Source organism: Megascapheus bottae, chromosome X, assembly GCF_031878675.1.
Source record: "Megascapheus bottae isolate mThoBot1 chromosome X, mThoBot2.hap1, whole genome shotgun sequence".
Lineage (NCBI taxonomy): Eukaryota > Metazoa > Chordata > Mammalia > Rodentia > Geomyidae > Megascapheus > Megascapheus bottae.
In genome coordinates, this window is record NC_143547.1 from 104823210 (window position 1) to 104850878 (window position 27669).

Sequence of the window (27669 nt, forward strand, 5' to 3'; positions counted from 1 at the left end):
ACAATGCCCAGGACCTGAGTTCAAGCCCCATAACTGGCAAACAAACAAAAGCCAAGTCAGAGCACGGGGCCATAAGTTCAGTTCTCAGTACTGGAATAAATACGAGAGATTTTTTTCTGATGATTTCTGCCTGCTCAGTTAAAGATGTGATGAAGTCCTCAGCTGAGACAGCAGGGGCTAAAGGTTGGGAGAATGGCATGGAACTTAAAGAGCTGGAGCGGAGAGCCTGGCACCAGTGGCTCATGCCTGTAAACCTAGCTACTCAGGAAACTGAGATCTGAGGGTTGCAGTCTGAAGTCAGCCTGTCATGGAAGTTCATGAGACTCTTATCTTCAATTAACCACCAAAAGGCTGGATGTGGCGCTGTGGCTCAAGTGGTAGGGTAGTAGCCTTGAGCATAAGAGCTCAGAGACCATTTAATGAAAGAAAGAAAGAAAGAAAGAAAGAAAGAAAGAAAGAAAGAAAGAAAGAAAGAAAGAAAGAAAGAAAGAAAGGGAGAGAGAAAGAAAGAGAGAGAGAGAGAGAGAGAGAGAGAGAGAGAGAGAGAGAGAGAGAGAGGAAGGAAAGAGGGAAGGAAAGAGGGAAGGAAGGAAGGAAGGAAGGAAGGAAGGAAGGAAGGAAGGAAGGAAGGAAGGAAGGAAGGAAGGAAACACTCTGAGACTTCCCAGAAAGTCTTATGCTTTGTATGGTTTAGGGACCTCGGCACCCCCAAAGACCAGGTTATGTCCTGATTCCCTGAACCAGGGAGCCAGGCAGATGCTTGACTGTAGCTTTGGTGGCTGTGTCCTAGTGGATAAGGAAAAGCTGCAGGTGCTGGCTAACTGGCTGTGGGCTGAGGGCGCCATGATTTCTAGAGTCTTGGATACATCAGGCCAGCCATGATGAAAGCCAAATCTTGTTTTTTGTTTTTTGTTGGTCGTGGTTCTTGAACTCTGGGCCTGGGCACTGTCCCTGAGCTCTTCAGCTCAAGACTACACCTTACCCCTTGAGCCACAGCACCACTTCCCATTTTCTGGTGGTTAATTGAAGAGTCTCATGTTCTTTAGTGCCCGGGCTGGCTTTGAACCACAATCCCCAGATGTCAGCCTCCTGAGTAGCTGGGATTACAGGCGTGAGTTACCACACCCAGCCAAATCTTGATCTTAAGAGGGTAGTTGGGAGAGGGGACACTGAGACCAGAGAGCATAGTGGGGTGGGCCACGTGGTGTCAGATAAAGTTCAGGGCTGTGGTGTTGTCACATGTAACCCTGAGGCTGGTTCCCAGACAATTCCTAAGTGGGGAACCAGGACAGCGACGTGCATGCTTGGGAAAACAAGGAAAGGCCTTTTTTGTTTCCAGGTTTTTATTTGCCTGTTATAATTCTGATATTTATGTACATATATATATATATACTTTTGTTTTTTGTAAAGGGCTCATCAACAGACCAAGCAAAGGCATACAGGGAGGCCGTGGCTGCTGGCAGGGCACACAGCAGAGCTGGGAGAACCAATCTCTTCCTTTCTTTTTCTTTTCTTTTTTTTTGTCTTGTTTTTCTTTTTCCTGGGATGGGATCATCAAAGCTAATTGCTATAAAACCTAGAAAGCACCTAGAGTCTCAGACACCGGCCTACACACTAGTGGCATATGGGGAAAGGCAAGGATACAAACTTTCAAAGTCACGGTGTATTTACATCAGCAAGGTGGGGAACAGGAGGCTGAGGAAGGAAGCTGGGAAAGGGGGCTGCTAAGGGGGCTGGGGTTGTAGTGAGGGCTGGGAGGAGGTGATGTGCCCACCCCCAGCAGTGACAGAGGCCTCTTGGATGTTGTGTGGTGGGTACCAAAGGCAGCGTGTGTATGGAGCTCCTGAAAGGTGGACTGGGGGGCAGGAGAGCATGTGGGCCCAGTGTGCTGTTGGGGAGCAGTGGCTCCAAACCCTCCAGATGTCCCCTCCCCCATCCCTCAATAACTGTGCCCAGCCTGCCTAGCTCCCATTTCTGCAACAGAAGTAGCAAGGAAAAAGAGAACAGATTGCAGATACGCTGAGTTCTTTCCTCAGTCAGGCTAGGCCAAGGAAGTAGTTGGGCAAGGGTGAGGTACCAACCCTGGTAGTGAGGAGACCCCACGGTGTCTGCCCCCAATTGGGGAGCAAGAAGGATGGTATCTCAAACACACTTCCCAAGCCACCCCTTTGTCTGTCACCCTAAACCATGGCCTTTCTGTCCAAACAGGTTGGCAAAGCAGAACCTAAAGGTCTCTGACGTGAGGGTGATGTGCCGCCATAGGCCGAGGCAAAGCAGCTTGTGCCCAGAAGAGGTACAGCTGGGTTTTGGCAATAAAGTGGGGAGTGGGTGGTAGGAAGGGGATGTGAGGCTGCAAGTTCCTGTCCCCGGCCCTACCTCAGCCTCCTGTGGCCCCATGAGGACAGGGAGCAGCTCAGCGCAGGCGTTGGGCTCTCCTGCACCTCTGGCAGTTGGCCAAGCACATCCTGCCTCAGCTGGATGGAGCTTCTTATTCTAGGGCCACAGCAGGGTTGATGGGGGAGGTGGCCCCTGAGCTGTCATTGCCTCCCGCTGCCTCCTTCTCTTTCTTGCCACTGTACTGGCCAATGAAGGAGCCATCCTCGTTGAACTGCACATCCACACTGCCCCCATAATCGGCCAGGCTGTCATCGCTGCCCAGGGGCTTGATGTCTCCATTGAGAGATGGTTGACTGCTGCCAAAGGCCTTTTCCTCATTGTCACTGTAAGGGTGAGAGGGGAAGGTGAACGTCAAGCTGCCAGTGGGGGCCCAACTAGGCACATAGTGGCTTCCTGTAAGCTTGCCCTGAGCTACCAAACAACTCTTAATGGCTCATCCTTGCCTTAGGGCCTCATCAGATCTCCTACTTTGGTGCATATGCCCACTCTTGGGGTCTCCTGTGGGAGAGGGGCAACCAGGAAGACAACGGGCAGGCCGAGCACCTAGCTGGGCCATGAGCAGGGGAAGGAACAGCAGAGCATGTTGGGTTTTCTCTGCAAGGGGAGCTGTTGCCCGGGGGGGCAGAGCCAGGAAAAGCTGCCAGGGGGGCCCTGGCATTCCCAGGCATGCACTGTCCAAAGGGAACTCCCTGTCACTGGGTTCTGACAGTCCACTGCTATTGCTCCCGCCTTACCTCTCCAGGGACCTGGTGCCACCCAGCAGCACAGAGAAGAAAGAAAGGAAAGGTCAGCTGTGAACATGAGGTGAAACTGGTGCCAGCACACACTCCTTCCTGCTCAGGCTCACCTGTATTCACCAAAGGTTTCATCTTTCATTGGCCGCGCTTCAGAGTCCACCTGGGTATCTTCCTTGTCCTTCACTGGAGATGCACACAGGACGTCAACTTTCAATCCTGCCCCTCGGCTAACCCTAGACCCTGTGAATCTCTCTATGTCCTGAATGCCCCCCCAATACATAGTCTCAGCAGCACTTAGTTAAGAAGCACCCAGTGGCTTACACCCGTGATTCTACATAGTCACAAGGCAGAGACCTGACTATCACAGTTCAAAGACAGCCTAGGAGGAAAAGAATCCCCAAGACTCTTATTTCCAAATAACTAGCCAAAAGCTGGATGTGGCACTGTGGGTCAAATGGTAGAGTGCCAGTCTTGAGTGAAAAAGTAAAGGGACGATGGCTTAGACCCTGACTTCAAGCCCCAGTACTGCCACACATAGAAAGAAAAGGCAAGGAGCGTCTTGGGGTGATGATCCACTCACCCCATCTAGGCCCAGCTGCCATCTTCTCAAACTTAGTCCAGAAGAAAAACAGTCCAGGCATGGGGCCTGCCTTACCAAACCCATGTTTCCCTGCCAGAACTTGGGGACCTGGGAAGGACTTGTGGGAGGGATGTGGCAACGTGGTCTGTGGCTCCTCTGTCCCCTCATCTGTACCATTCACACATGCTGAGCTGGGTGGGGCAGTCCGTGTGTGTCTGGAGGGCTTACCTGAATATTTGCCACCCTTGCTGCGCTTGATAAAGCAGAGGATGAGCAAAATGAGGAGCAAGAGAATGATGGCACTGACAAAGCCAATGAACCAGCCCTCAGAGGTGAAGCCGAAGCCATCGGGATGAGTGATTCTCACTCGGCCTACGGAGGGAGAGCGGGAAGAAGAGAGAACCCAGCCCTGTGGTGAACCTCGCTTGCAGCCACAAAGGCTTCTGGGACAGAAGAAAAAGTATGAAAAGGTGCAGGGTTCCAAGAGCAACCAGAATCTAGGCGGAGAGAGAAGGAAGGGGTGGGGTCTTCTGGATCAAAGTGAATCATAGCCAGCAAAAGCCCGTGGCAGTGGCAGGCAAGAGTGGCTCCTAAGCCTTACCAGTGCCATTGGTCTTCACAGCCATCTGGTGTAGGATCATGCTCTCCTTAATCAGATGGATCTCATACTCGGTGTCAGGCTGCAGGTCCTTCTGTGTGTAGGAGCTCTGATTGTAGCTGATGGACTGTGACTGAAGGAAATTACTCCCCTTTCCTTCTACACCAAGGAGAGAGGGTGGCAGGCAGGGGTGAACAGGAGTGTCAGATGGCCTCTCTGGACCCAGAGCCCGACATCTCTGCCCCAGAACCAATGTGTACTCACGTGCTGGAGGCTTGAATAAGATGTGGAACTGGAAGTTGCACTGGCCCTCCCTAGGAACCCACGAGATGACGCTGTAGTTCTCACCTGCCATCGCGGAGATGTTGCCAAAATCTGGCTTCCCTGGGGGATGCAGAAGTGGAGTGGGGGCTCGTGGGACCCACTGGCCAGTCAAAAAGGCTTGCCATTCTGAGCTCAGCTGCCAGACCAGGCCCTAGAGCCCCCACAACCATGGGTAGCCACCAGCTCACCAGACAAAGCCATCGTGCCTCCTTCTCGAACAATGGCCTCGCCAGGACCTTGGCTCGTGGTGGCCTGAAGCTGGAATCGGTACCGCAGATAGGGACTGAGGTTGGTCAGGTTATGGGTCCGAAGCTCTGGGTCCGGAAGGTCAAAGGACAGTTGCTCTTTGCCTCCCACATCCACTGTGGATACAAGTGAGCAGTGGCTTTGGATACCAGCTCTGATCCTCCCTAGTGATGCACGCCCACCTCCCTCCCCCCTCCCCACACCAGGCGTGGTCCACGCACAGGGGTGGTAGGACAGCACGTAGCCTGTGAGGACACCATTGTGGCTGAGTGGGGGCTGCCAATGCAACAGCAGGCTGGTATCTGACTGACACTCCAGGTGCAGTGACTCGGGGTGGCCAGGCACTGCAGAGAAGAGAAGAGCCACATGTCATCACTCACACTGGAAGGGTGGGACAGGATGGGAGGAACAGGGGTGTGGCAGTATGGATGTCACACTCACCTCCCTCTGGGGTGATGAAGGACAATGTCTTGGCAGGTCCCAACCCCCGCCCATTAAAGGCTTGCACCTCCAGGTGGTAGGAGCTGTAGGGCCTCAGGCCACTGAGGATGGCTCTAGTGGTGTTGGCAGGTACCACCACATGGCCTTTGTGGACATGTCGCTTGCTGTGCTTCCTCTGACTGCCTGTCCACCAGTATGTCACCTAGACAGGTGGACAAAGCACTTCAACAGAGTGGAAGGTGTGAAAAGGAGACCCTAGGGTGTGCTCCCTACCACATTCATTTATCTGGGACCCTTTCCTACCAACCCCGGGGCTCCCAGGAAAGCTGCTGGCACATGGAAGTCCCCACCCTCAATCCTGATCCTTTCCCTGGGGACTTCCCTGCTCCCACCATGTGAATTCTTACATTGTATCCTCGGAGGTGGCCCTTGACCTGTGCCAAGTCCACAGGTGACCACTTGACCAGCACAGTACTTGAGTTGAGAGCCTCGATGACTTCTATTTCCGGGCTCACCTGGGGGTCTAGAAATAGCCAGAGATTGGCAGAGGGCCCTGAGGTCAGCCCCAGAGCCCCTCCCCCCGGGGCAGAGGGGCCTGGATAATAGGAGGGGTGCATGGTATCATGCTTTCCCCAGGAAGAAAATAAGAGAGAAACCAGAAAACAGAAAAAAAAACCCAAAACATTGGCCAGGTAGTCAAAGTTAACTTCTGGTACTGTTCCAGATTGAAGGAACTGAACAAGAAGGGTAACTTGTACAGGTTAAATATCCCTTACCTGAGATACCGGGACCAGAATTGGTTGGGGCTTATTTTGTATTCTTTTAGATCTTGGAATATTTGTATATAAACAGATACCCTGGGATAAGCTTCAAATCTAAATAAGCAAACAAAAAAAAAACCTAGGTGCTGGTGGATCACACCTATAATCCTAGCTATTCAAAAGGCTGAAATCTGTGGACCACAGTTCAAAGTCAACCCAGGCAGGAAAGTCCATGAGATTCTTATTTCCAATAGAGTACTCAGAAAAGACTAGAAGTAGTGCTATGGCTTGAGTGGTACAGTGCTAGCCATGAACACAGAGTTCAAACCCCAGGACTGGCAAAACACACACACAGACACACACACACACACACACACAGACACACACACACACACACACACACACACACACACATGCATACACACAGATAATAATAATAATAATAACAATAATAATAATAATAATAATAATAATAATAATAATAAGAAGAAGAAGAAGAAGAAGAAGAAGAAGAAGAAGAAGAAGAAGAAGAAGTGGCTCATGCCTGTAATTGTAGGTACTCAGGAGGCTGAAAACTGAGGCTCAGGGTTCAAAGCGAAGCCTGGACACTAAAGTCCATGAGACTCTCATCTCTAATTAACCACCAGAAAACCAGAATTGGTGCTGTGGCTCAAGTGGTCGGGTGGTAGCCTTGAGCTAAAGAGCTCAGGGACAGCGCCCAGGCCCAGAGTTCAAGTTCCAGCACAGACAAAAAATAATAACAAATGAATAAATAAAACATAAGGCCCTGGCATCCAGGGTCTTATGCTTGCTAAGCAAGCAATTAATGAGTGAGCCTCTTTGTATTTCATATAAGCCTCCAGGCAGAGCTTGGAAAGAATTTTTTGCTACAATATTTTTCGGGAGCCTTGCTCTGACTATCTATTACATGCGGTCAGGTGTGGAATTTTCCACTTACGAAGTCACACTGACACAAAGACTTTGGAGCATTTCTGAGTCAGAGTTGCACATGTGAGATGATGAACCTGCACTAGATCCCTGCATGGGAGGAGGGACATAGCGCGGCTTGATACAATAGCAATTCTGGCTGTCAGTTACAGAAATATATTGTATCCAGGTGCCGAATTTCATAATGTCACTCTGGTGCGTGGAATATTGGTCTTATGTGTAAGAATTGTACTCTGAGACTGTCAATGGCAGATGGGAAACTGCTGTGCACCTGTACCCACTGACCCAACCCACTCCGGATGTGGGTGCCATATGATACTTACAGTCCTCTCCCGAGTAGCCAATGATGACCTGGGGCTCAGGGCCTTTGCCCTGACTATTGACCGCCTGCACTTTGATCTCATAAGGCACAAAGGTGGGTGTGTTCGAAACCACCAGAAGAGGGTCGCTCACAGTCTGCTCCTGCCAGTTCCCATGAGTGCCCTGTTGGCGCCATTGCACACGATACTGAACGTGGGGAGCATTCCAATCCATCCACCGGAGGGGCTGGAGAGGAGCAGCAGAAAAGGAAAGGTTGGCTAAATGTTACTGCCCCCTATACAGCTATGCCCAGTCATTCCCTCCTCCCTAGCCCAGGGACCCGTACCTTCCAAGTGATGACCATATTGTCCGTCTCATTCCCTTCTCCTTTCACATCCACTGGGTTCTTCTCTGGGGCTAGAAATGAACATGTTATGAGAACAACAGGGCTGGTGGTCAGTGGCTCCGGCTTATATTTGAAGCTACTCAGCAGACTGAGATTTGAGGATCTCAGTTCAAAGCCAGACCCGGCAAGAAAGTCCATGAGACTCTTATCTCCCATTAACCATAAAGAACCCAGAGATGAAGCTGTGGCTCCAGTGCTACAACAATAACTTGATCACAAAGCCTAATTTGCAGCCCAAAGACTGGTGCGCATGTGTGTGCACACAGAGACAAAACAATGGAAGGGCACGCCCTCTGACCCCTGAGGCAATAAGCTAAGAAGCCCCAAGGGAGCAGCCCAGCAATCCCAGCAGCCCTAGAACACTGAAAGCCTAGAAGCAGCACGTCTCCAGGCTCTCCCTGTGAGCCCCAAGAAGCCGGTGGCCTGGGAGAGGGGGCTTCCTTCACTCACCTGCCTCAGGTGTGACCACAGGGTCAGAGGCTGGGCTAGGCTCTCCAGGGCCGTATTTGTTGATGGCAGTGACTCTAAAGGTATAGTGGACATATGGCGACAGCTTGAGGGTGGTAGAGGTCTGGTTCCCTGGCACCTTGCCCAGACTGTACCACTTGTCAGGCGCCCTTTCCTTGTCCTCAAATTCAATGTCATACTCTGCCAAGAAGTGAACGAGTCATGGAGTCACTGGTCTGTGGCTTAGCAGGCAGGGGCGTGGGGGATGGGCACAAGTCTGGAGCTCCCTGAGTCCCAAGCCACTTGGGACCCCCTTAAGAAGCCATGAGCCCCCAGAACACAAGTATATGCCCCAACAAGGTGGACATTTGTGCCCCCACAGCTCTAGGAGGAAGGAAGAAGGAGCCTAGAAAGAGTTAGGGCTGGCAGGGATAATGGCAGTCAGGGGATAGTGCAGACAAAGCTCTTACTCTCGATGGGGGCATTGTGGTCTTCAGCGGGGCTCCATGACAGGTCCACCTGGCTCTGTTTTAGCAGCAGGTGATCGGATAGCTCCAGCCGAGGCACGGGCCCGGGACTCCCTGAGGGCCATGAAGGGTGGATTCTTTGGCCCCGCACTTCAAGAGCCCCCCTCCCCGCTTAAAAGGGATTGGAAATATGAGCCTGAGCCTCCTGGGGCCCCATTCTCAGCACTTACCCACCACCAAGAGCTGAGCCCTGCTCTCCACCTCATCCAGCTCTGTGCCAGCAACACAGCTGTAGTTGCCCTGGTCTCTGTAGTCCAGGCTGTGGATGACTAGACGCCCATCATCTATGAAGTACCTGGGGAAGGGGCTGTGTTCATCCTTTACCTCCCAGGAGCCACACCCCTTCCCTGCCATCTGGACTCCTGTCCTCCCCCACCCCGCCTTCCCCACAGCCCATGCCCCGTTCAGTCAAGGACATAGCCCTGTGAAGCAATGGAGCTTCCTGCATGGACAAGGTGTGCCTGTGTCTCCAGCTCTTCTCCAGCTACCCCCACCCAAGTTTGGCACAGAGCCCTCACTTGTCACTGTCCCCAAGTTCCTGGAGGTCTCGCCTGTCCCTACGCCAGGTGATGCGGGGCTGCAAGGAGGGATCAAAGGAAGCCTGACACGTAAATGTCACCCTTGAGCCTTTCTTCTCCGTTGCGTTGCGAGGCCCCTGTGTGATCTGGGTTGCTTCTGGAGGGTAATGAAGAGGAGGGCCAGTCAGTGTGATGAACTCGAGATGCTCTCCCTCCCTCTTGGGGACACTGCTAGTGACGGGGTTGGGGTGGGGGAGGCGGCAATCAACTGACCTTTAACCTGCAGGTTAGCCACAATAGACATGTTGTTCTGGTCATTGGCAGCCTGGCAGAAATAGCGTCCGGTGTCATTGGCCTGGAGGTCTCGGATGCCCAGGGTCCCATTGGCATACGGGAAGAAGCGTTCATCCTGAAGTACTGTGCTCCCTCCCTCATCCAGCCTAGAGGGAGCAGGTTCGTTTGGCTCAGGTAACTGGCCTGGGCTCCCCGGACCAGATGACAGCATGCAGGCGTCCACCACAATGAGGCACTCACCACTGGACGCTGGGCACAGGGGCTCCAAAGGCCTTGCACAGCAGGTAAGCAGTGCTGCCCTCAACTGCCATGTAGGTCTGATTGTCTCCTGTGAGGATTGTCGCTGGCAGCTCTGGGGGAAGAACAATCTCAGAAGATGGGGCAGGAAGAGGGGCCACAAGCAGAAGTGAAGCCAACATCCACTCAACATCCTCACAGCACAGTACCCTGCATGGCTGGCTTCTTAAATGCACAGTACTCTCTGGTGTGGATATATTCTAGTCATCCAAATGGCACTAGTCTGCCTCTTTCCGACTCAGCCCCGTCTTCCCTGAGACTCCACAAGACAGCCATTAGGCTGGCTTGGGCTGCGTCTTACCCAGGGTCCACCTCTGCTCAAGCGTAATGACAAGAGCCTCCCCTTCCTCCATTTGCCCCCTCTACTGTGGTGAAGGGGACACTCGAGGACATACCGGCTGCTAGCTGACTCATCTGGGGGAGCGGCAGGGACAGGAGGGGGCTGTGAACAAGGAAGGGACGCAGGGCAGGTGGGTAGGCTCGGCTTGCTCGCACTCACGGACAACATAGATGTAGGCGTTGGCCAGCAGGAGCCCGTGCTGGTTCCGGGCCTCACACTGGGTCACCATTGTGTCACTGGGCTGCAAGTTGCTGATGATCAGAGTGCCCTCATGGATCCGGTACTTCTGGTCCTTGGCCAGCTCTGGGTGGGCAACAGCTCCTCAGTCCCCTCCACATTCTCGAGGTCACCATCCTCACCGCCCCTCCCAAGACCCTGCTCACCATCCACAGAGATGCCGTTGAATCTCCAGGTGACCTCCGGCTGGGGCCTGCCCTGGACCTGGCAGTCCAAACGGGCAGTCTCTCCCGGCCCATACAACTGGTTCTGGGGTTTATGCAGCCAGTATGGGGAGGCTGAGAAGAAGAAAGGAGCTCTCCTTCACCCGCAGCCTGCAGTCACCCCTTGTGCAGCCCCTGCCCTCCCCGGTGACTGTGGGCATTGCAGGCCATCATTCTCAGAGACCAAGCTGGGGATCCTGTGACAACTGAGCAGGCGCATACCCTCCACGTTGATGTGGTAGACATGCTGGGCAGTGCCCAGTGAGTTCTCAGCCAGGCACTGGTACTCGCTGCTGTCATCCTCCTCACCCACATTCAGCAACTGCAGAGTCTTATTGTGGTTCTGGTAAATGACACGGTCTGCTGGCATGGGGCCACCGGGACGGAACCACTTGATGGTGGGTGTGGGGCTGCCCAAAACCGTGGTTCAAGGAGGAGAAAAGGGGGGAAGGAACAAGGCCATTCAGCCCACAGGCCTAAGTCCCTTCTAGGGTCACCCAGCCCTAGCCATCTCCTGCCCGAAACACTCAGACTCACAAGCCCTCGGCAATGCACTCCAGAACTAATGATTGTCCCTGCAAGGCCACTGGATTGCTGCTGGAGTTGGTGGGGAAGAGTAGGCGTGGCTTCCTGTCAATCATGCTGTTGGCTGCCAGGAAAAATGGGAGGCAAGTCACAAAGCTGGGTACCCTAGGGAGCCCCTTGGTCTGTTTGCTCCTCTGTTTCACAAAATGGCTGGAGAGTTGGCTTTCACCTATGATCCTCGCTACTCAGAGCTAGAAGTCTAGCCTAAAATGCATGAGGCCTTTGGTTCCATCCCCAGCACTGTAAAAACAGTGGCAGTGCACTCCTCTACGCTAAGCGGTCATTTGGAAAACCGAGGCAAGAGGATCACAAGTTCAAAGCCCACCTGGGTTACACAGTAACGCCCTGTCTCAAAATAACAAGTGTTTGTGGCTGGGCATGGTGGCTCACACCTGTAATCTTAGTTACTCAGGAGGCTGAGATCTGAGGATCAAGGTTCAAAGCCAGCCTGGGCAGGAAATTTCCAATACACTACCAAAAGGCCAGACGTGGAGTTGTGGTATAAGTGGTAGAGTGCTAAACATGAGCAAAAGAAGCTCAAGTTCAGTGCCCAGACCCTGAGTTCAAATCCCAGGACCCCCCCCACACACACAGTGTGCCTGATCTCTGGAGCAGGAGTCAAGTTGTCTCTGAGGAAGCTTGGGAATATGTGATCGATCTCTGCTGGGATGGCTAGGGCCTGGCTTTGAGAAACAATGGAGGAACAGAGGACTGGCAGAACTCTTGGCACTCACTGGCCTTCACCCGGAGGTCAATGGGCTCCTTCTGAATGATGGTCCGGGTACCAAGGAAGTGGGCATTGCAGATGTAGTCGGAGTGGTTGTCTGAGGTGAGTACATTGGCAAAGTAGAGGTTGCCATTCTGGCCCATTGTCACCCGTTCATCCTGCTTGATGTGCAAAATCTCTGCAAAGGGGGCAAGGAGGTAACATCATGACCTGTTCTAGAAATATCCACCCCGTGACACTGCACCCCCAGCGGCAGCTCCTCCCACACGCACTGCTGTTCATCCAGTAGATCCGGAGTGGGTCTGCACTGGGTGGAGGGTTGCAAGGTAGAACCACTGACTCCCCTTCTTCCACCTCCACAGGTTTCACTGTCTCCTTTGGCCACTTGGGGGCACCTAGAAGGGACAGAGTGGCTGGTGCTCTCTTCCTGTCAAGGCAGTCCAAGCCAGGAACAACAAGAGGGAAAGCTATCCTGCCGATGGACAAGGGTGTGAGAGGGGCAGGCTGCAAGGTAGAAACTGCATGTTTCTTGGCTCGCAGTGAACCCTGTCACAGGGATGAGAGGGTGGAACAGGACTAGATGGACATAAAGGGTTAACCTTCCACACTTCTTAGCTCTCCTGTCCACCCTGAGGAAAGGACGAGGATGAGTGGGGGGAGCTGAGGTGCGGTAGTGGGGGAGGGGAGCTGTGGACGGATGAGGGAGTCACAGACCCTTCCATCATCTTGACACGGAAACCATGGCAACGGTTCCCAAGGTAACTGGAGGGGTGAGGAGGGGAAAGAAGAAAAAGATCAGGGAGGATGGAATGCAGAGGGAAAGCCCCAGGGAAAGGGCAACACAGATAAAGACGGAGCCCCACAGCCGACAGGAGTGAAAGGAAGAGTGGGAGCAAGAGAGAGCAAGAGATATGAGGATGGCAGCAGAGCTCAAAGTGGAAAATAGATGGTGCCAGATAAATAGCTGAGGTGGACATGACCCGAAAACGGTGGAGAAGGAAACAAGGCGGAAATAGAAGCCACTAAGCTCAAGCCAGACAGTGACTCAGACAGGGACAACATGGCCAGCCAGAGGCAAGGACAGACCAGGCACTAGGTCAACCATCACCCATCCAGCCCATCCATAGCCTGCAGCCCACTGGCAGCTCTACTAGACAGGACCTGAGACAGACTGGGAGACGGAAGAGGGAATGATGGATGCAGTTGAGTGCAGAAAGTGATATGGCAGAGACAGAGCACACTTCTGAGGAAAAGAGGAAGAGGTGATGAGAACCGCTGGGAAGGGCTGAGTGCTGCCAGGACGCCACTCCCTCAAATGCTTCAGCCAGCTCCGGGACAGTAGCTGCCAGCCCAGACCCCACACCAGCCTCCAAGACCTGTCTGAAGATGCCATTCACATATTGCAGTTCCTCCCTCCCTCCCTCCCCAGTTCCCACAAGGCCTCGCACCCTCGGCCATGAGGTGGATCTCATGAGACATAGCAGTGCCCAGCATATTGCTGGCAAAGCAGCGATAGATGCCCTGGAACCTCTGGGCAAAGCTGTTGTTGCCTGTGATGGTGAAGGAGCCAGAGTGGGGTGATTCGTGCACGGTCACCCCCACTTCTTCCTTGGGTTTGAAGTGTATGCCATCCTTTGTCCAGCGAAACCTGTGGGCAGAATAGAGCTCAGAGGCTGGAGACCCTGCCACCTAGAACAAGGACTGAAACAACATGGAGTTGAGGGTTCACACAGCTCGTGAACTCCCCCTCACCAAGGGTGGAAGCAGGGGTGGACAAGGACTGAAGACCATGCAGGACCTTCTGGACTCAGGACTTAGGTGGCTCAGGGAGGCCTGATAACTAGAAGCTGTAGTCAGCAGTGAACAACACAGACTCAGATATGGGGGTCACTCACTGCACTTCTGGTTTGCCTCTGGCTTCACACTTGAGGCTGATGTCATCGGTGGGGAAGACGACCACACGCTGTGAAGACTGTTCAGTAATGACAGGTGGCTCCATCACTGGGGACACGATGAGAAGACTAGTGGTAAAAATTATGTCTGCCTGGGGGCCGGGAGTGTGGCCTAGTGGTAGAGGGCTTGCCTAGCATGCATGAAGACCAGGGTTCCATTCCTCAGTACCACATACAAATAAAAAAAGAAAAATGAATGAAGAGGGACAGAGATAAGACGACAAGAACAAAAGCCAAACTTGCAGAGGGTAAAAAGGACAGCAGTGGATGGACACCATGAGTAGTGCCAATCTCCTCATGGGCACAGAGCAAAGCCCCAGACTGGTGAGTGAGGAGAGGCTGCCAGAAGCCTCTATCTTGAGACAGTAGGCACAGGGACACAAGATCCAGGAAAGACTTCCACCAGAGCTGCACAGCACACACCAGGAGAGGGGAACTGCACATGTGGGACATGTGTGTGGCCTCCTTCCCTCTGCTTGACCTTCCGGCCACACTCCCATCCCACCTCCCACTTACCGTGGTGTCCTTCATCTGAGAAGTCCAGACAGCAAGGGAGAAAAGGGAGAGAAATGTTGAGAGGCAGAGATTGGCAGCGCGGGGATGATGGGACAGAAAAGGGAACAATGGGACATGCCAGGAGGCAGCAGTGGCAGTTTAAACTCAAAGAGACAGGACAGAATCCAGATAATCCCTCCCTAAGTGGGGCACTGCCCAAGGAAAGGGCTTCACTAAACTGAGATGAGGCATGGAGGAGGGTGGTGGGAGGGGGGAATCTTGCCTTTAACCAGGACTGAAGGTGTAGCCCCAGACAACGCCTGGCATGGCTGTGTGCTGAACTGGCTTCGGCCCCACCCAGGATGTTATGGAAGATTGGGCGCCGACAGCCAACAACCAGCATACCCTCCCCTGCTCCAGCCCACTTCCCTCCTAATCCAATTAGCACAGCTCAGTGTTTTCAATTATCCAAGCCCAGCCTTCAGAGCCTAGTGGCCCCTCCCCCTCCAAAGCCTCCCAAAGGCCCAGCTGCATCTGAGCCTCCACAGCCCGCAGGGCAGAAATGGCACCAGCCCTCCTTCAGTCTCCTTCCTTCCTCTCGGGGTGGCCACCAAGAGCCCTGGGGCAGAGGTCAGAGCAACTGCCCCAACCCCTTGGACTCCGGGAAGCAGAAGTAGGGAGGGGACTGAGAGAGGGGAGAGGAGGCAGAGGAGTAGGGCGTTTGGCTCCTAAAGCTTTGTCTGTGCAAAAGACCTCCGTGTAAGGGGCCCAGGAAGAGAGAAAAGAGCTCCCTAGGGACATCTTAGAGGGCTCTGAGCTGGAGAGGGCCAGCACAGTCAGTCTGAAAGCAAGACAGTGACAAGGATGATGGCATAGGGAAAATCTACCGTGGAGGAAACAGGAAAACAGACAAAAGGGCCTGGTCTGGCTGGAAAAGAAGAGGTAGAGGGGAGATTTCAATCGTCCAAGCCTGGAGCTGCTGCAGTCTCTGGAAAAATTCTGTCTCCTTGCCATTAAGAAAAATCTCCCTGTCCTCATTACATGCAGACACACCCAATTAAGATGGGCCAACCCTCTTACTAGAACAGTGGGCTCATAGCCAAAATGAGACCCTGGCATTTCATACCACAAGGCAATGCTTGAAAAGCAATGGAGAGGAGGCTAAGGACTGGAGGAGCAATACACAGGTACAAATATACAAATATGAGGGTCTGAGCACATGGAAGGATATCCAGAAATGTGCATATTGCAATAGATTTTCCAGTATCTGTAGTGTATCTGTTCACTTGGGGCATGCCCAAATACACCTGTAGATCTGTCTGTGTATGCTCAGGTTTCATGAAGTGTATAATGTTGTAGGCTACTTACCGTTATGTCAGTATGGAAAAGTATTCCTTTGTGTGTATCTGGTGATCCAAATACATTCTTGTGTCCATGTGGATCGATGGTGGTGGTGGTGGGATTTTGCATGGGTGCGAATATGGACACCTCCATATGCTGTGTGAGTAAGGGGGCAACCCAACCTCTATCCTAGCAGCCTATCATCTCCTCCAAACTTTTGCTGCTCCCTGATGCCAGCTGCTTTCTAAGCCTACTTCTCTTGGCTTCAGTCCCATCCCTAGTTTTCTCCACTCCTACTTTTTAGATGGTATCTCCATGTCCAGGCTCAGAGCAAAAGGTGGCAAAGTGAGGCACGCAGGGATTAGAGCTTTTAAGCTGAAGGCACTTAGATCCTTTTTACATGATAATCTATCACATACTCTTTTTTACTTTTTGTCAGTCATGGGGCTTGAACTCAGGGCCTTGGCAGTGTGTGTGAGCTTTTGTGCTCTTGCCTCAGATGGATTTGAACCACAACCCTCAGATCGCAGCCTGTTGAATTGCTAGGATTACAGGTGTAAGCCAGCAGCGCCCCATGAAAATGCTCCTTTGGAAGGGACAGCAGGCAGTTAAGCCAGTGTATATGCAATTCTTACCATACTAAAGAGAAAAGCTAATCCCAGTAAAAAAAAAAAAAAGCACCAGAGACAAACATGTTCTTATTGACATGTACACACAGCTCTCAACAATCAAATATTATAGTCAAATAGTGCCAGAGCTTTACAGACCTGATCAATAAGTAACTGTTACAATGATTCACAGACTTACCTATAGAGAAAATCAAAATTATAGTCACAAATACCCACACTTATCAAGACCCAACTCACATAGAAATATGTAATATGCCTAGCTCCTAAAGCACATATAGATACTGATTCTTTAGTCACCACCTTATTAGATATATCCTGATTATACCTGTGACTGCCCCCCACATCTCCACAAAATAATTACATAGAAAATAAAAGATCCAGAGGCTGTTAGGTTAGGACCTGGTATTTTCAAGGGCCCCAAATGGGAAAGAGGCAGTGTGGGATTTCCTAAAGTAGTAATGGAATTGAGATTTTCAACAGGGTCGCTGAGAATTGAGTCTTACCCCATTCTCCTGGCCACCATATTTCTGAGTGTGTGTAGGAGGGACAGAAACACAGGAGTTGGAGTCGGTGGGAAAGGATAGGTTAAGGGTCTCAGACAGCGCAGTCTGCTGTCCATGGTCCTGGAATCGCGCAGGTCCTTGTCCATGGTGCTCACATGCCCCGAGCTTTCTCCCTTGACCCAATGCCCTTAGGTGCTCAGTAAAGAAGAGCTGACAGTCCAGAATAGGAACTGGGGTGCGGGGGGGCGGAGTGGGGGTCGAAAATAAAGGAAGACCAAGAAGAGCAGCGAGTGAAGGCGCTGCGGCTCCTTGCAACTACTCACATTCGTGGGGAATCTGGATGAGCAGGCAGGGGCTGCAGAGAAGCAGCGGCCACACGTACCGCAGCGCCGCGACCATCTTCCCAGCAGCGCCGGCGGCTTGGCGCGGCACAGCCAGCCGTGCTCAGCTCACGCTCCAGCCAGAAGGATGGGAGCTGATGGTTCACTTAAGGTATAGCTGCCAGTGATGGGAGGGGGCACCAGGGGAAGGGAGTTGGGAAGAGAAGGTATGGGGAAGAGACAAGAAAGAATGGACCGATGGACATTAGTGACTAACATCTGGGCCAGCCAGGATTGTAGCCCCGCCCACAGCCCCTCCCCGCAGCCGCAGGAAGGGAGGCTTCCTCATCCTTTCCCTCCCACCCCCACCCCCACCCCCTACCTTAGAGGAGAAATCTGGAAGAGATAGCCTTGGCTTAGCTTCCAATTGCCTTCCATTCCCTTCTTATTCTGTCTCTGCCTGCCAGCTGCCTCCCCAACACCAACTTGTTGCCCCAATCAACCCCCCCTGTGCATGCCACCAGCTGCTCTGGGCATGCATTCCCATGTGTGTCTTGATGTGCCTATGAGCAGGTGTGCCGGGGCATGTGTGAGGATGTGGATCTGCATGTACAGGGAAAGCCACACACACACCAAAATTCATGTGGCTGAGTGTGCATGAGCATATGTGTGTGTCTTTTCTAGGGAAAGTGCACTCATGAGTGAGTATATTTTGTTAGAGTGTCTGCAGGGGAAATTAACTGAGGTCTACACGCTGTATGGGTGTCTGTGTGTCTATGTGTCTGTGTGTGTCTGTGTCTGTGTGTGTGTGTGTGTGTGTCTGCATGTATATGGATCACTGCAGGAGGAATATGGATGTCTGCTAGCATGTGAAATAAGAATTTTCTTATGGTCTTATGGCTACAGTTTTCAGTATCAACTAATTTAGGGTTTTGCTAGTGGATAGGAAATGAAAGAAGAATGAGGAAGGAAGCTTCTCCTCAAAATTGTGTGGGAGCCAGACGCTGGTAATCCTAGATACTCAGTAGGCTGATATCTGAAGCCAACCCAGGCAGGAAAATCAGTTAGCTTGTTCCTCCAAGTTCCAGTACAATACCACAGTGAAGCTGTGGCTGAAGTACTTGATGGCCAACCATCAATAAGTAAGACAAACAAGGGCACTAAATCTCAGTCCTAATAACAAACAGAAAAAAAGAGAAGTGGTGACAAAGCCAGATTGTGTGGCTCACGCCTGTAATCCTAGTTCCTTAGGAGGCTGAGATCTTAGAATCACAGTTGGCAGCTTGAGCTGAGTGCCAGTGACCTATATTCTAGCTGCTCAGCAAGCTGAGCTTTTAAAGGCTTTTTTGTTTATGTAGTACTGAAGAATTGAACCCAGGGATTCATGCATGCCAGGCAAGCACTGTACCACTAAGCCGCATTCCATGACTCTTATCTCCAATTAACCAGAAATGGAGGCACAAGTGATAGAAAGCCAGCTTTGAGCAGAAAAAAAGCCACTCAAGAGTGCAAGGTTCTAGCCGGGCATGGTGACTTAAGCCTGTAATCCTAACTATTCTGGAGGCTCAGATCTGAGGATCTTGGTCCAAAGCCAGCCCAGGCACTAAAGTCTATGAGACTCTTATCTTCAGTTACCCACTGGAAGTGGCACTGAGGCTCCAGGGGTAGGAAGGCAGTATTGAGTTGAAGAGCTCAGGGACAATGCCCAGGCCCAGACATAGGGTGGTAGCCTTGGACTGACGAGCTCAGGGACAGTGCCCAAGCCCAGAGGTCAAGCCCCATGACCCACAAAGCAAAAGAGTGAAAGGTTCTGAGTTCAAGTACAAGTACTGGCACAAAAAGAAGGGAGGAGTAGGAGGAAGAAGTGGGAGTGAAAGAAGAGGAAGAAGAATTGAGAGGAGGAAGGAATGAAGAAAGTGCCTTGATCTGGGTACAGTGGCCCATGCCTGGGGGGGTTAGGGGCTCAATAAATAATACAGGCGATTGTGATCTTCTTACTTCCATATGTTCCAAGACAGAATCAAGGCAAGGGCCAGGGAAATCTCTGGGTCATTTCTCAGGACACTATTTTGTGTGTGTCAGTTGTGAATCTTGAACACTGGGCCTGTTCATTGTCCCTGAGTGCTTCAGCTTAAGGCCACCACCCTACCCCTTGAGCCACCGCACCACTTCTGGTTTTCTGATGGTTAATTATAGATAAGAGTCTCATGGACTTTAGTACCCAGGTTGGCTTTGAACCTCGATCCTCAGATCTCAGGCTCCTGAGTAGCTAGGATAAAAGGAATGAGCCACCACACCCGGCAGGATACTATTTCTGATATCTCTCGTGTCTGGTAGTCCCAACTTCTGGCTCTTTTTTTTTTAATTTTCAAAGTTCAACTGCTAGATGTATCCACCACAAAGTCAAGCAATGCTAGACACACTTATGTGTCTACCTACATGAAATGGATCCCAAGAGTGGGGATCCAAGAGAAGCCTTCTCTCACAATGATCAGATTATAGAAGAGGCAGCTTAAACTGCACATCTGAAAAGAGACAAGTGCAGGAGAGGGAAGAGCCAGAGGTATGAAATCCAGACAGGACCTTGTCAAAGGGGAAACTAGGCCAAAATAATAGGTAAGGAGGCCTGTAAGGTCATACTAAGGCATGTGGACTGTGAGGAGGCAAGCTGGAACAACAAATTCGTGTTATGGAAGAAAGCACTTGAACAGAGTGGTAAAAGTGGTAAATTGCCAAAGACGAGGCGCAGAGAATGAAGGACGAGAGTAGCGGTGGGCTTGGAGCTGGTGAAGGTGGTGGAGAAACACCTGTATGGGTCAACGTGGATAGCCTAGAGGCCGAAAGATAAATGTGGATGGGCAAGAAGTGGAATATGGATGGCCAGGCCCTAACTTGCAAGAGCTAAGCTGGAGACAGAAGGGAGGAGAACAGTGGATGTTTTGCCCACAAAGCCAGTGCTATTAGGCCTGGGCCTCAGGCAGCCTTGGCCTTGACTTCAAGGCCTGTAGGAAGCAGTGGGAGACTCAGATCAGAGAGCAAGCGATCAAACAGCAGCCCTGGGAGCTGTGAGCCTTGGTCTTCTGAGGGGGAAGGGAAGGAAGCTGAAGCAAAGAAAGCTCAAAGACAGCTCGTCCTGGCTATGAGGAGGCTTTCATGCTCTGGTTATTGGACTGATGATTTCTGCAATGCTAGTTTCCCCATTAGTCTGCCATGTCTATGTTCCCACAGGGATGCTGGGGTAGATACATAGGGGAAACATAAGACCCCCCAATTTCCTGGTGCCATGCTGTACCACCCTGGATTCATCCCAACTCCTCAAAGCCTTGTATTCAGTTTTCTTTCCACCTTCTGGTATGTTTCACCCCTCTTTTCACCACCCTGGGCATTCAGATAGTGGAAGAAAAGAACCAGAATGTTTGCGAGGCCTCTAACAGCTGGGAGGGGGCACTCCTGCCCCCCTTCCCGCCGCTGCTGGGTCTCTGATCTCTTACTATTCCTCAAGCAATTATAGAGCAAACTAAGGTTGTTAGCGCAGCAGGCCCCGACCCCCCATCAGCTCCACCAAGGGCAAAGGAGGATGGGTAAGTATTCCACAGATGGAGTCAGGGCCCAGCCTACTGGGGGTGACAGACACAGTGAGAAGAGGTTGGAGGGAGCAGGAGAGGCAGAGAAGTGGGGCTGGGAACAGGAGACAAAGACAGCCTTTGGAAGACTAGGATAACTAAGGTGGGGAAATCCACCAATGGAGATCAAGCCTAGGGGAAAGGGAAGGCAAAGGAAAAGGGAGTACAAAGGGTGAGACATGGCTGCAGAAAACACTGCTCAGAAATGGCAGGAAGAAGTGAGGAGTGGGCGTGTGCATGTGCGCCTGCGTGGAGGCAAATGATGCCTCTACAGCTTTCATATCCCTAGGGGGTGTGCCAGGCAAGGGGCGGGGAGGGAGAAGATGAGCCTGGGTCAGGGAGGGGCATTTCTCAAGGCTTGCAGGTCAGACTGGCTGAATGAGCAGAAGAGACACAAATAGAGGCTAAACAAGGGCCAGAGAGACAAACAAAGCCTCACAGTGACAGACAACAAGTCACTGCCCACTTGTGGCATGAGGGCAAGAGGACAGTTGTAAGACAAGATGAATGAGCCACTGCTAGCCAACCCATCTACATGTGCCAGAGGACAGGTACACATTCCTGCAGGGAGGACGGGTGTAGGAGGGAGAAGTACTCGGGGGATCTCAACAGATCCTTGAACAATTGCTCTGTGAGTGTGTGTGTGTACGTGTGTGTGTGTGTGCGTGCGTGTGCATGTGCATACATGTGTGTGCATATGTGTTTGAGTGAGCAGCTGCCAGGCTTGGGAAAGTGACAGGCAACCACAGGCACAACAGTAACTGTGGTTTCTATGCATTTGCACACCAACTGTGTACATCAGCTAGTGTGTTGGGAAAGTGCCAGATGAACTCATCCTGCCCCCCATCCCTTGTGGGAGGGGTCTGACAAACTGCACTGATCAGGTGGGGAGAAGGGCTGTGGCACTAAGGGGGACAAGGTTTATAGGGAGAAGATCAGTGACAGCCCCAAAGGAGCCTCACCCCTGACCCCCCCATGTGCCCTGGACCCCCTGGGGAGTACTCGTCTACTCCATCACACGGTGCATTACCATCTGCACTGCACTGCTTGCCTGTCTGAAAGGAAGCTGGTTGCTAAGGAAGGACCTGAGAGGTTAGGAAGCCTGGCTGAGACCTAGGGTGCTGCATCAATTCTGAACACACACACACACACACACACACACACACACACACACACACACACACACCCCAGGGGGTATCCTGCATATGCATACAGCCCATGTGTCCATCAGCTCTCCCTCCTGCTACAAGTAGTTCTCAAAAAAAAATAAATAAAAGCAGCAAGCTGGGTGCCAATAGCTCATGCCTGTGATCCTAACAATTCAGGAGATTAAATCTAAGGGTCATAGTTCAAAGCCAGCCTGGGCAGGAAAGTCTGTGAGACTGTCATCTCCAATTAACCACCAGAAAACGGGAAGTGATGCTGTGGCTCAAGGGATAGTGTGGTAGCCTTGAGCTAAAGAGCTCAGGGACAGCGCCCAGGCCCAGAGTCCAAGCCCCATGACTGACCAAAAAAGAGGAAGCAACAAGAGGGCCCACTTCATCTATTAGGAGGCAGCATTTGATGACCCAGCAAGTCAGATCAGGGACAGTGCCCTGGATACATGAAAAGGTCAAGGGGTGGGTGGCAGATCCAGGTTGTGCAGGCCTAGGGGTAGGGGTGTGAGCCTTTGTGCCTGTCACTGCAGATATAGGACGATGGGTGTCACCTGAATCTCATATTCCATGTCCCTTTAAGGCTCCTCCCCCCTCCCCACCAGGCTGTGGCTGGCTGGTTTCTATGGTGATGGAGCCTGCTAGCAGAGGTGGGAGAAGCCTTGCTGTATGGAGCCTATTGGGTTGTTTAGATAATACATAAAGGCAGCTGCTCAAGGCAGCCCCCACAGGTAACTAGAAGCCCAGAAATTATAGACTCTCTCCTCACCCCTGCCTAAATGAAGAATGGAGCGAAGGTATGTGAGCCCCACCTCAGCTCCCCCAGCCCTCATCCTGCCTCAGCCCCCCTCATCCCAACACCCTTTTTGCTGGAGGCTTCAGTCTCCAAGGCAACTGAGGCTCACCTGTAAAGGACCATTTTCCTTAATGGTGGGGGGCAGATAGAGGTTAACTCTTTGTGGGGAAGAAAGGAAGACTTCTCACCCTTGGTTGGCCCCACCCTACACTCTCCTCACCTGTCACACTCCACTCCACACATTGTGATTTCAGTTAGCTTCATTTTCTTAAATGAGCTGAAGGGTAGCACTTCGCACATTCCAAGGACTCTCCTATGCACTGTCAAGCTCAGAAATCCATTCCACCCTTACCAGCTCCCTGCATATAAGGAAATTGGGGCCCAGAAGTGAACACTCACCGGGGTGAGATTTCAGGCTCCTGAAATTGCCAAGAGCTATTCTGGGGTCCAGTGACTTCTCGGGGACTCTTAGGACCCAGGGCCATCGACTAAGATGGCCTCCAAGCCATTCTGTCCCCTGGGGACAAGTCTATTTGTTAGGCAGATGGCAGGCAAATGTGGAAGGCACAGAGGGACATTTTGGAGGCATGCACAAATGCAATGCGAGCAACATTGTACCTCAGCACCTAGCAGGAGCCTGATTCCAAACAACCTGTCTATCCGTGGGGTAGGGTCCCCTCAGCCTGAGGCACTGGGGGCTCCCCAGAACTGTGAACTGCTTTAACTCCTTTCTTGTGACATATGACTCTAGAGCCCACTCACAGAGGCCTTTCACTACCTGGAAGACATCTCTACATCTACAGCCTACCATGACTCCATTCGTGTGCTGAAGGGAAGACTAGATCTGAGGGGGGGGTGGAACAAGGCCTTAGTTTCCCAGAATCACAAAGGCAGACGAGGAAGCAGCACACAGGGCCCCTCCCAGCCCTGAGCTTTCTCAGTGAGTGAAGATCATGTTACATTAGAAGGGGCTTCAGGGACCAAGTCCCAGGAGACAGAGTGACAATATGCATCACTTCCCCTCCTTTGGCTATGAGTTTGCAGAATAAGTAGGCAGTACAGAGTAGGTACTAGGGAATGGTGACCAACAGAGCAGCCTGGTCGTGTTAGAAATGGCTTCCCCAGGCCCCACCAGACCCCCCCCGGGGAAACCCTGTTCCCGAAGGTTAAAGGGCAGAAGGGCCACAGGAAGCCCGGGGGTGGACAATTGCGCCTCTGTCCTTCTTAGAGCTTTAGCATTCCTAAGGCATGAACACAGGCAGCTGGGTTCACTAGACATTGTGTGCCCATGTGATTCACTGCACCCCTTCCCGGCACAAACCCTATTAAGGTGTCTGAAGGGAACGATGTGAATACATAGACATGCGTGCATGCTCTCTCAAGAACACACACACATATGCAAAGTGTAGACGCAGTCAAATATACTACCCAACTCCAGCCAATACTAGAAGTTAAACGTGTACACACACACAAACACACACACCACACCAATCCCAAAGTCTCTCAGCAGTGCATCTCGTGCAAACCTGTGCACTGGGGTACTCTCTCAGTACCTCTCTGCCCAGCAATGGATACTGCACTCCCCATGCTTTCAGCTCCACCCTCAGACTGGCATTCATGGGCACAGGCTCAGAAATCTACCTTGGCCAAATGCATAAAGCCCAGGACTGTGCCACCCTCCTGCTCCACCCCATTCCTGGCTTACACAGCTACTTCTGGCAGGTTTAGGGGCCAGAGACCGACATGCACTGCTGAGCAGGAAGGCAGTGACCCTGCTGTTAGTTGACCTGGAAGGGCAGAAGCCAGCTCCTGAGGCCTGGGGGTGGGGGGGGGACAGTGGACAAAGAAAAGCTTCTAGAAAGCCCAGTAGACTAGATCCTCTCCCTGCAAAGGAACTCCCCGCCCTCTTTTGGCTCCTCCCTTTCTCTCTCACCACAGCCTTGGGAAGCCACAAAGACCCTGTTGCTAGTTGGAGAGCAGGCAAGGAGGGCTTGCTGCATCCTGTAGCCCTCCTCTGGGTGGTGGCCACCGGCGCCCCCATGCCACCCGGTAGGTCAGATGAGGCCCCAGGGGGTCGGGTTCTAGGCCTAATCCAGGCGCGTGGAGCCTCAATGAGGTGCCCAAAGGAACTCACAGCAGCCCTTGAGGGAGGAGGGAGAGGCTTTGGGGGGGGGAAGCAGGGAGGGTGAAGAAAGGTCAAAGACAAACAAAAGGGGATCTGAAAGAGCAGTGGACATAGAATGGGAAGTGTTCAGAACAAGACAGGGAAAAGAGCAGAAGGGGGGTTGCGTCTCCCACCCCCACCCCTATAGAGAAATAAGGAAAGGATGGAAGCTGACATGGTGGCAGCAAGGAGGCGGTGGGAGCAGAAGGATGGGCAGATCACAACAAGTGACAGAACGATTACAGGCTGGACAGAGGCTGGGGAGACTGCAGGGGGACCATTCCAGATGGCTTCACCCAAGAATGTAACTCCAGCCTTCCCAGAAATAGGAACAAGGCAGGGCGAAGACACAGCCTACAGCCAGAATCCAGCGTTCAACCTCCAGTATCTGTAGCACAGGGTGGGGTCCCGCACTCACATCCACAGAGGGAAGGCAGCAGGCGTCTGCATAGCACCCAGCCTCTACTTCCCATTCTCTGGGAGAACATTTTCTACACTTTCCTGGGATTGGCCTTGTGCTACCAGCTGCCACTAGAGTGGCCAGGCTGAGCCACTGTGGAAAGCCATGCCACCCTCCCTGCCATTTTGGGTGGTATTAGCGTCCATTTGTCTTGAAAGAGACCTGAGAGATTAGCAAAGACTGCTGTTCAAGTGAAGTCTCAAGTCTGAATGGCCCTGCTCAGTGGGCTGAGGCATGGCTAACGTGGCTCAGCAGGCCCTCCCTTTGACCCTCTCTAGCCAGACATGGCCAAGTGCTCATCTTGGAAATTGGAGGAGGCCAACTGGAGAGCACTGACGAGCCACTCACACTCAGTGGAGTCACATTTAGATAAGGCCCTTCATCCCTCTTTTCCATTCAAATGCTCATAATTTGCACACCATGCAGTGGTGCTGGTTGGTCATTTCCATGGGCAACACAAGGCCTGGCACTGAGAAGCTGCCTAGTGAACGTCTGCCCATGGATGAGCACTCAATTCTGGGCAGTCATTGCAAAAGCAGTACAAATTACGAGCTGCAAAGGAAGAGACCCTGGCACTTATGGGCAGTGCGGGGGGGGGGGGCACTGTCTTGGAATTGAGTGGTGGAGTGCTAGCAAAGCAAGAAGGCTGGGGTGTGGTTACTGTGCTTCTGTCTTGGTGATCACACCTGCAGTGATTCTTCATTTCTTTTGTTCTATGTATGCTTCAAATTGACTACAGTAAGTTGTATTATTTTGAGGGGACTATAGACACATACAGATACAGAAATATACTGAGAGGGACACTGGGACATGGCAAAGAGGAACACCCAGGAACCAGCCAGTTCCCAGGGTGAGCCATGCTTCCAATGTGCCATGTAACCCTAGATAGGAAAGGGTTCTGGAAGACTTAGGATCAACGAGTAAGAATGTATAGGCACTGCCTGGGAGCTGTGCCAGGAGAGAGGCCTGGCTGGGCTGAGTCCCACCGCTGGCATCAAGGAGCCCATCAGAGGGGAGAGGCCCTGGGCAGGCCCCTGCCTCAGCCACCACACATAGGTCCAGGAAAATGGGGTTGGCAGCATTTAGCACAGGAACACCTACCAGGGATTATTCACCATCAGGGCCATGTGAGTCAGCAGAGTGCATCCGGCTGCCAGGAGCCCCTGTCCTATGCCCTGTGTGGAAGAGGACCAGGGTGTCTACCTGGACGTTATGCCAAACCCTCGGTTCTTAGAGTGAACAGATGGTGGTCCTGCCTTCCTGAGACAGTTGGCATGAAAGGGGGTTCCAGATACCCTGTGGGGGACCATGGGCTGTACTACCTGTTCTTTGCCCCTCCTGTCAATCAAGACACCCTAAATTTCTGACCTTGTGGAGGAAGAAGTAGGAATCTGACCCAGGGCCTGAAGCATCTTGCTTTCCTTAAGCTCTTGGCCCTGAGCCAAACGGGACCTGCCTCCCGCAGCCCCTCCTGGCTGGGCCGGCATTCTGTGTGCATGTGTGCCGGAGGCACATGAATGGGTAGCAAAGCTATCTCTTCCAGTGGCATCATTATTAGTCACGGAGCCTGCGGGAAAGGTCTTTAGAAAAATGTGTGCTGCACCTCGTAAGCGAAGATGCTCCTTCTCCAGTCGCTTTTCAGGGCACCCCGGGCTGGCATTTGGCAAGAAGGAGGAGAACAAAGCCCCCTCCCCACTTTGGAATGGAGGGGAGGCAGCACCCAGTGCTCTTCTCCGTCTTCCTGCCTAACCCCCAATTCAGGAACAGTTTCGCTCCATCTGCCCCCCACAATCTCCATACTCACACCATGTTGCCATAGGCGGCTGGGTATTTTTTTTGCCACCCAGGGTTCCAGAATAGGGATGAGGGGCAGCCACGCCCAGAGCCACACCCCACGGCGGTCCAAAGTGGTGGGGCACTGGGCTGTTCTCAATTCCCTTCTTGCCCACGTACACACTTACAGGGACATGGCAACTTGACTGCACCTGTCCAGTCAGATCCTCCTGGTCCCCCTCATGCCCCTCTCTTCTCATATACCCCTCACCTGTCGGTCTCTGGCACCCAGCGTCCTCCCCCTGGACCCCGCCATTCCCTAGTGCCTGGAGCTGGGTGGCACGCATGGGTGGGGCTCCCGCCGCAGAGCCCATTAGAGCCCTCCTTGCTCCCTGCCCCACACAGGGCTCAGGCGACAGGGTCGCAGGGGCCAGTGCGAAATGATCGGGTCAGCTCGCCTTACCTGAGCCGTGCCGCCGCCGCTGCCCCGGGCGGCCCGCCCAGCCTCCGGCCCAGCCTCCGCACGCCGCCGGCCTCGGACCGCCG

At 52.5% G+C, this 27669-nt stretch overlaps 1 protein-coding gene across 1 annotated transcript; it reads right to left on the reverse strand.

Annotated features, from left to right (window-relative positions):
- Window positions 1–1337: 1337 nt before the first annotated feature.
- On the reverse strand, window positions 1338–27669 carry L1cam (L1 cell adhesion molecule). Its single transcript, XM_090326759.1, has 28 exons — window positions 27587–27669; window positions 17157–17331; window positions 14382–14396; window positions 13809–13914; window positions 13362–13561; window positions 12186–12308; window positions 11921–12091; window positions 11139–11250; window positions 10824–11011; window positions 10545–10676; window positions 10321–10464; window positions 9765–9876; window positions 9504–9670; window positions 9231–9387; window positions 8883–9007; window positions 8656–8766; window positions 8189–8386; window positions 7679–7749; window positions 7356–7578; window positions 5731–5846; window positions 5324–5525; window positions 5104–5226; window positions 4825–4998; window positions 4577–4696; window positions 4316–4471; window positions 3943–4086; window positions 3245–3317; window positions 1338–2720 (listed from the first exon to the last, which is right to left on the reverse strand). Exons 2-28 carry the CDS (start codon window positions 17230–17232, stop codon window positions 2489–2491), a joined length of 3771 nt encoding a protein of 1256 aa, XP_090182885.1. The 5' UTR covers window positions 17233–17331; window positions 27587–27669; the 3' UTR covers window positions 1338–2488.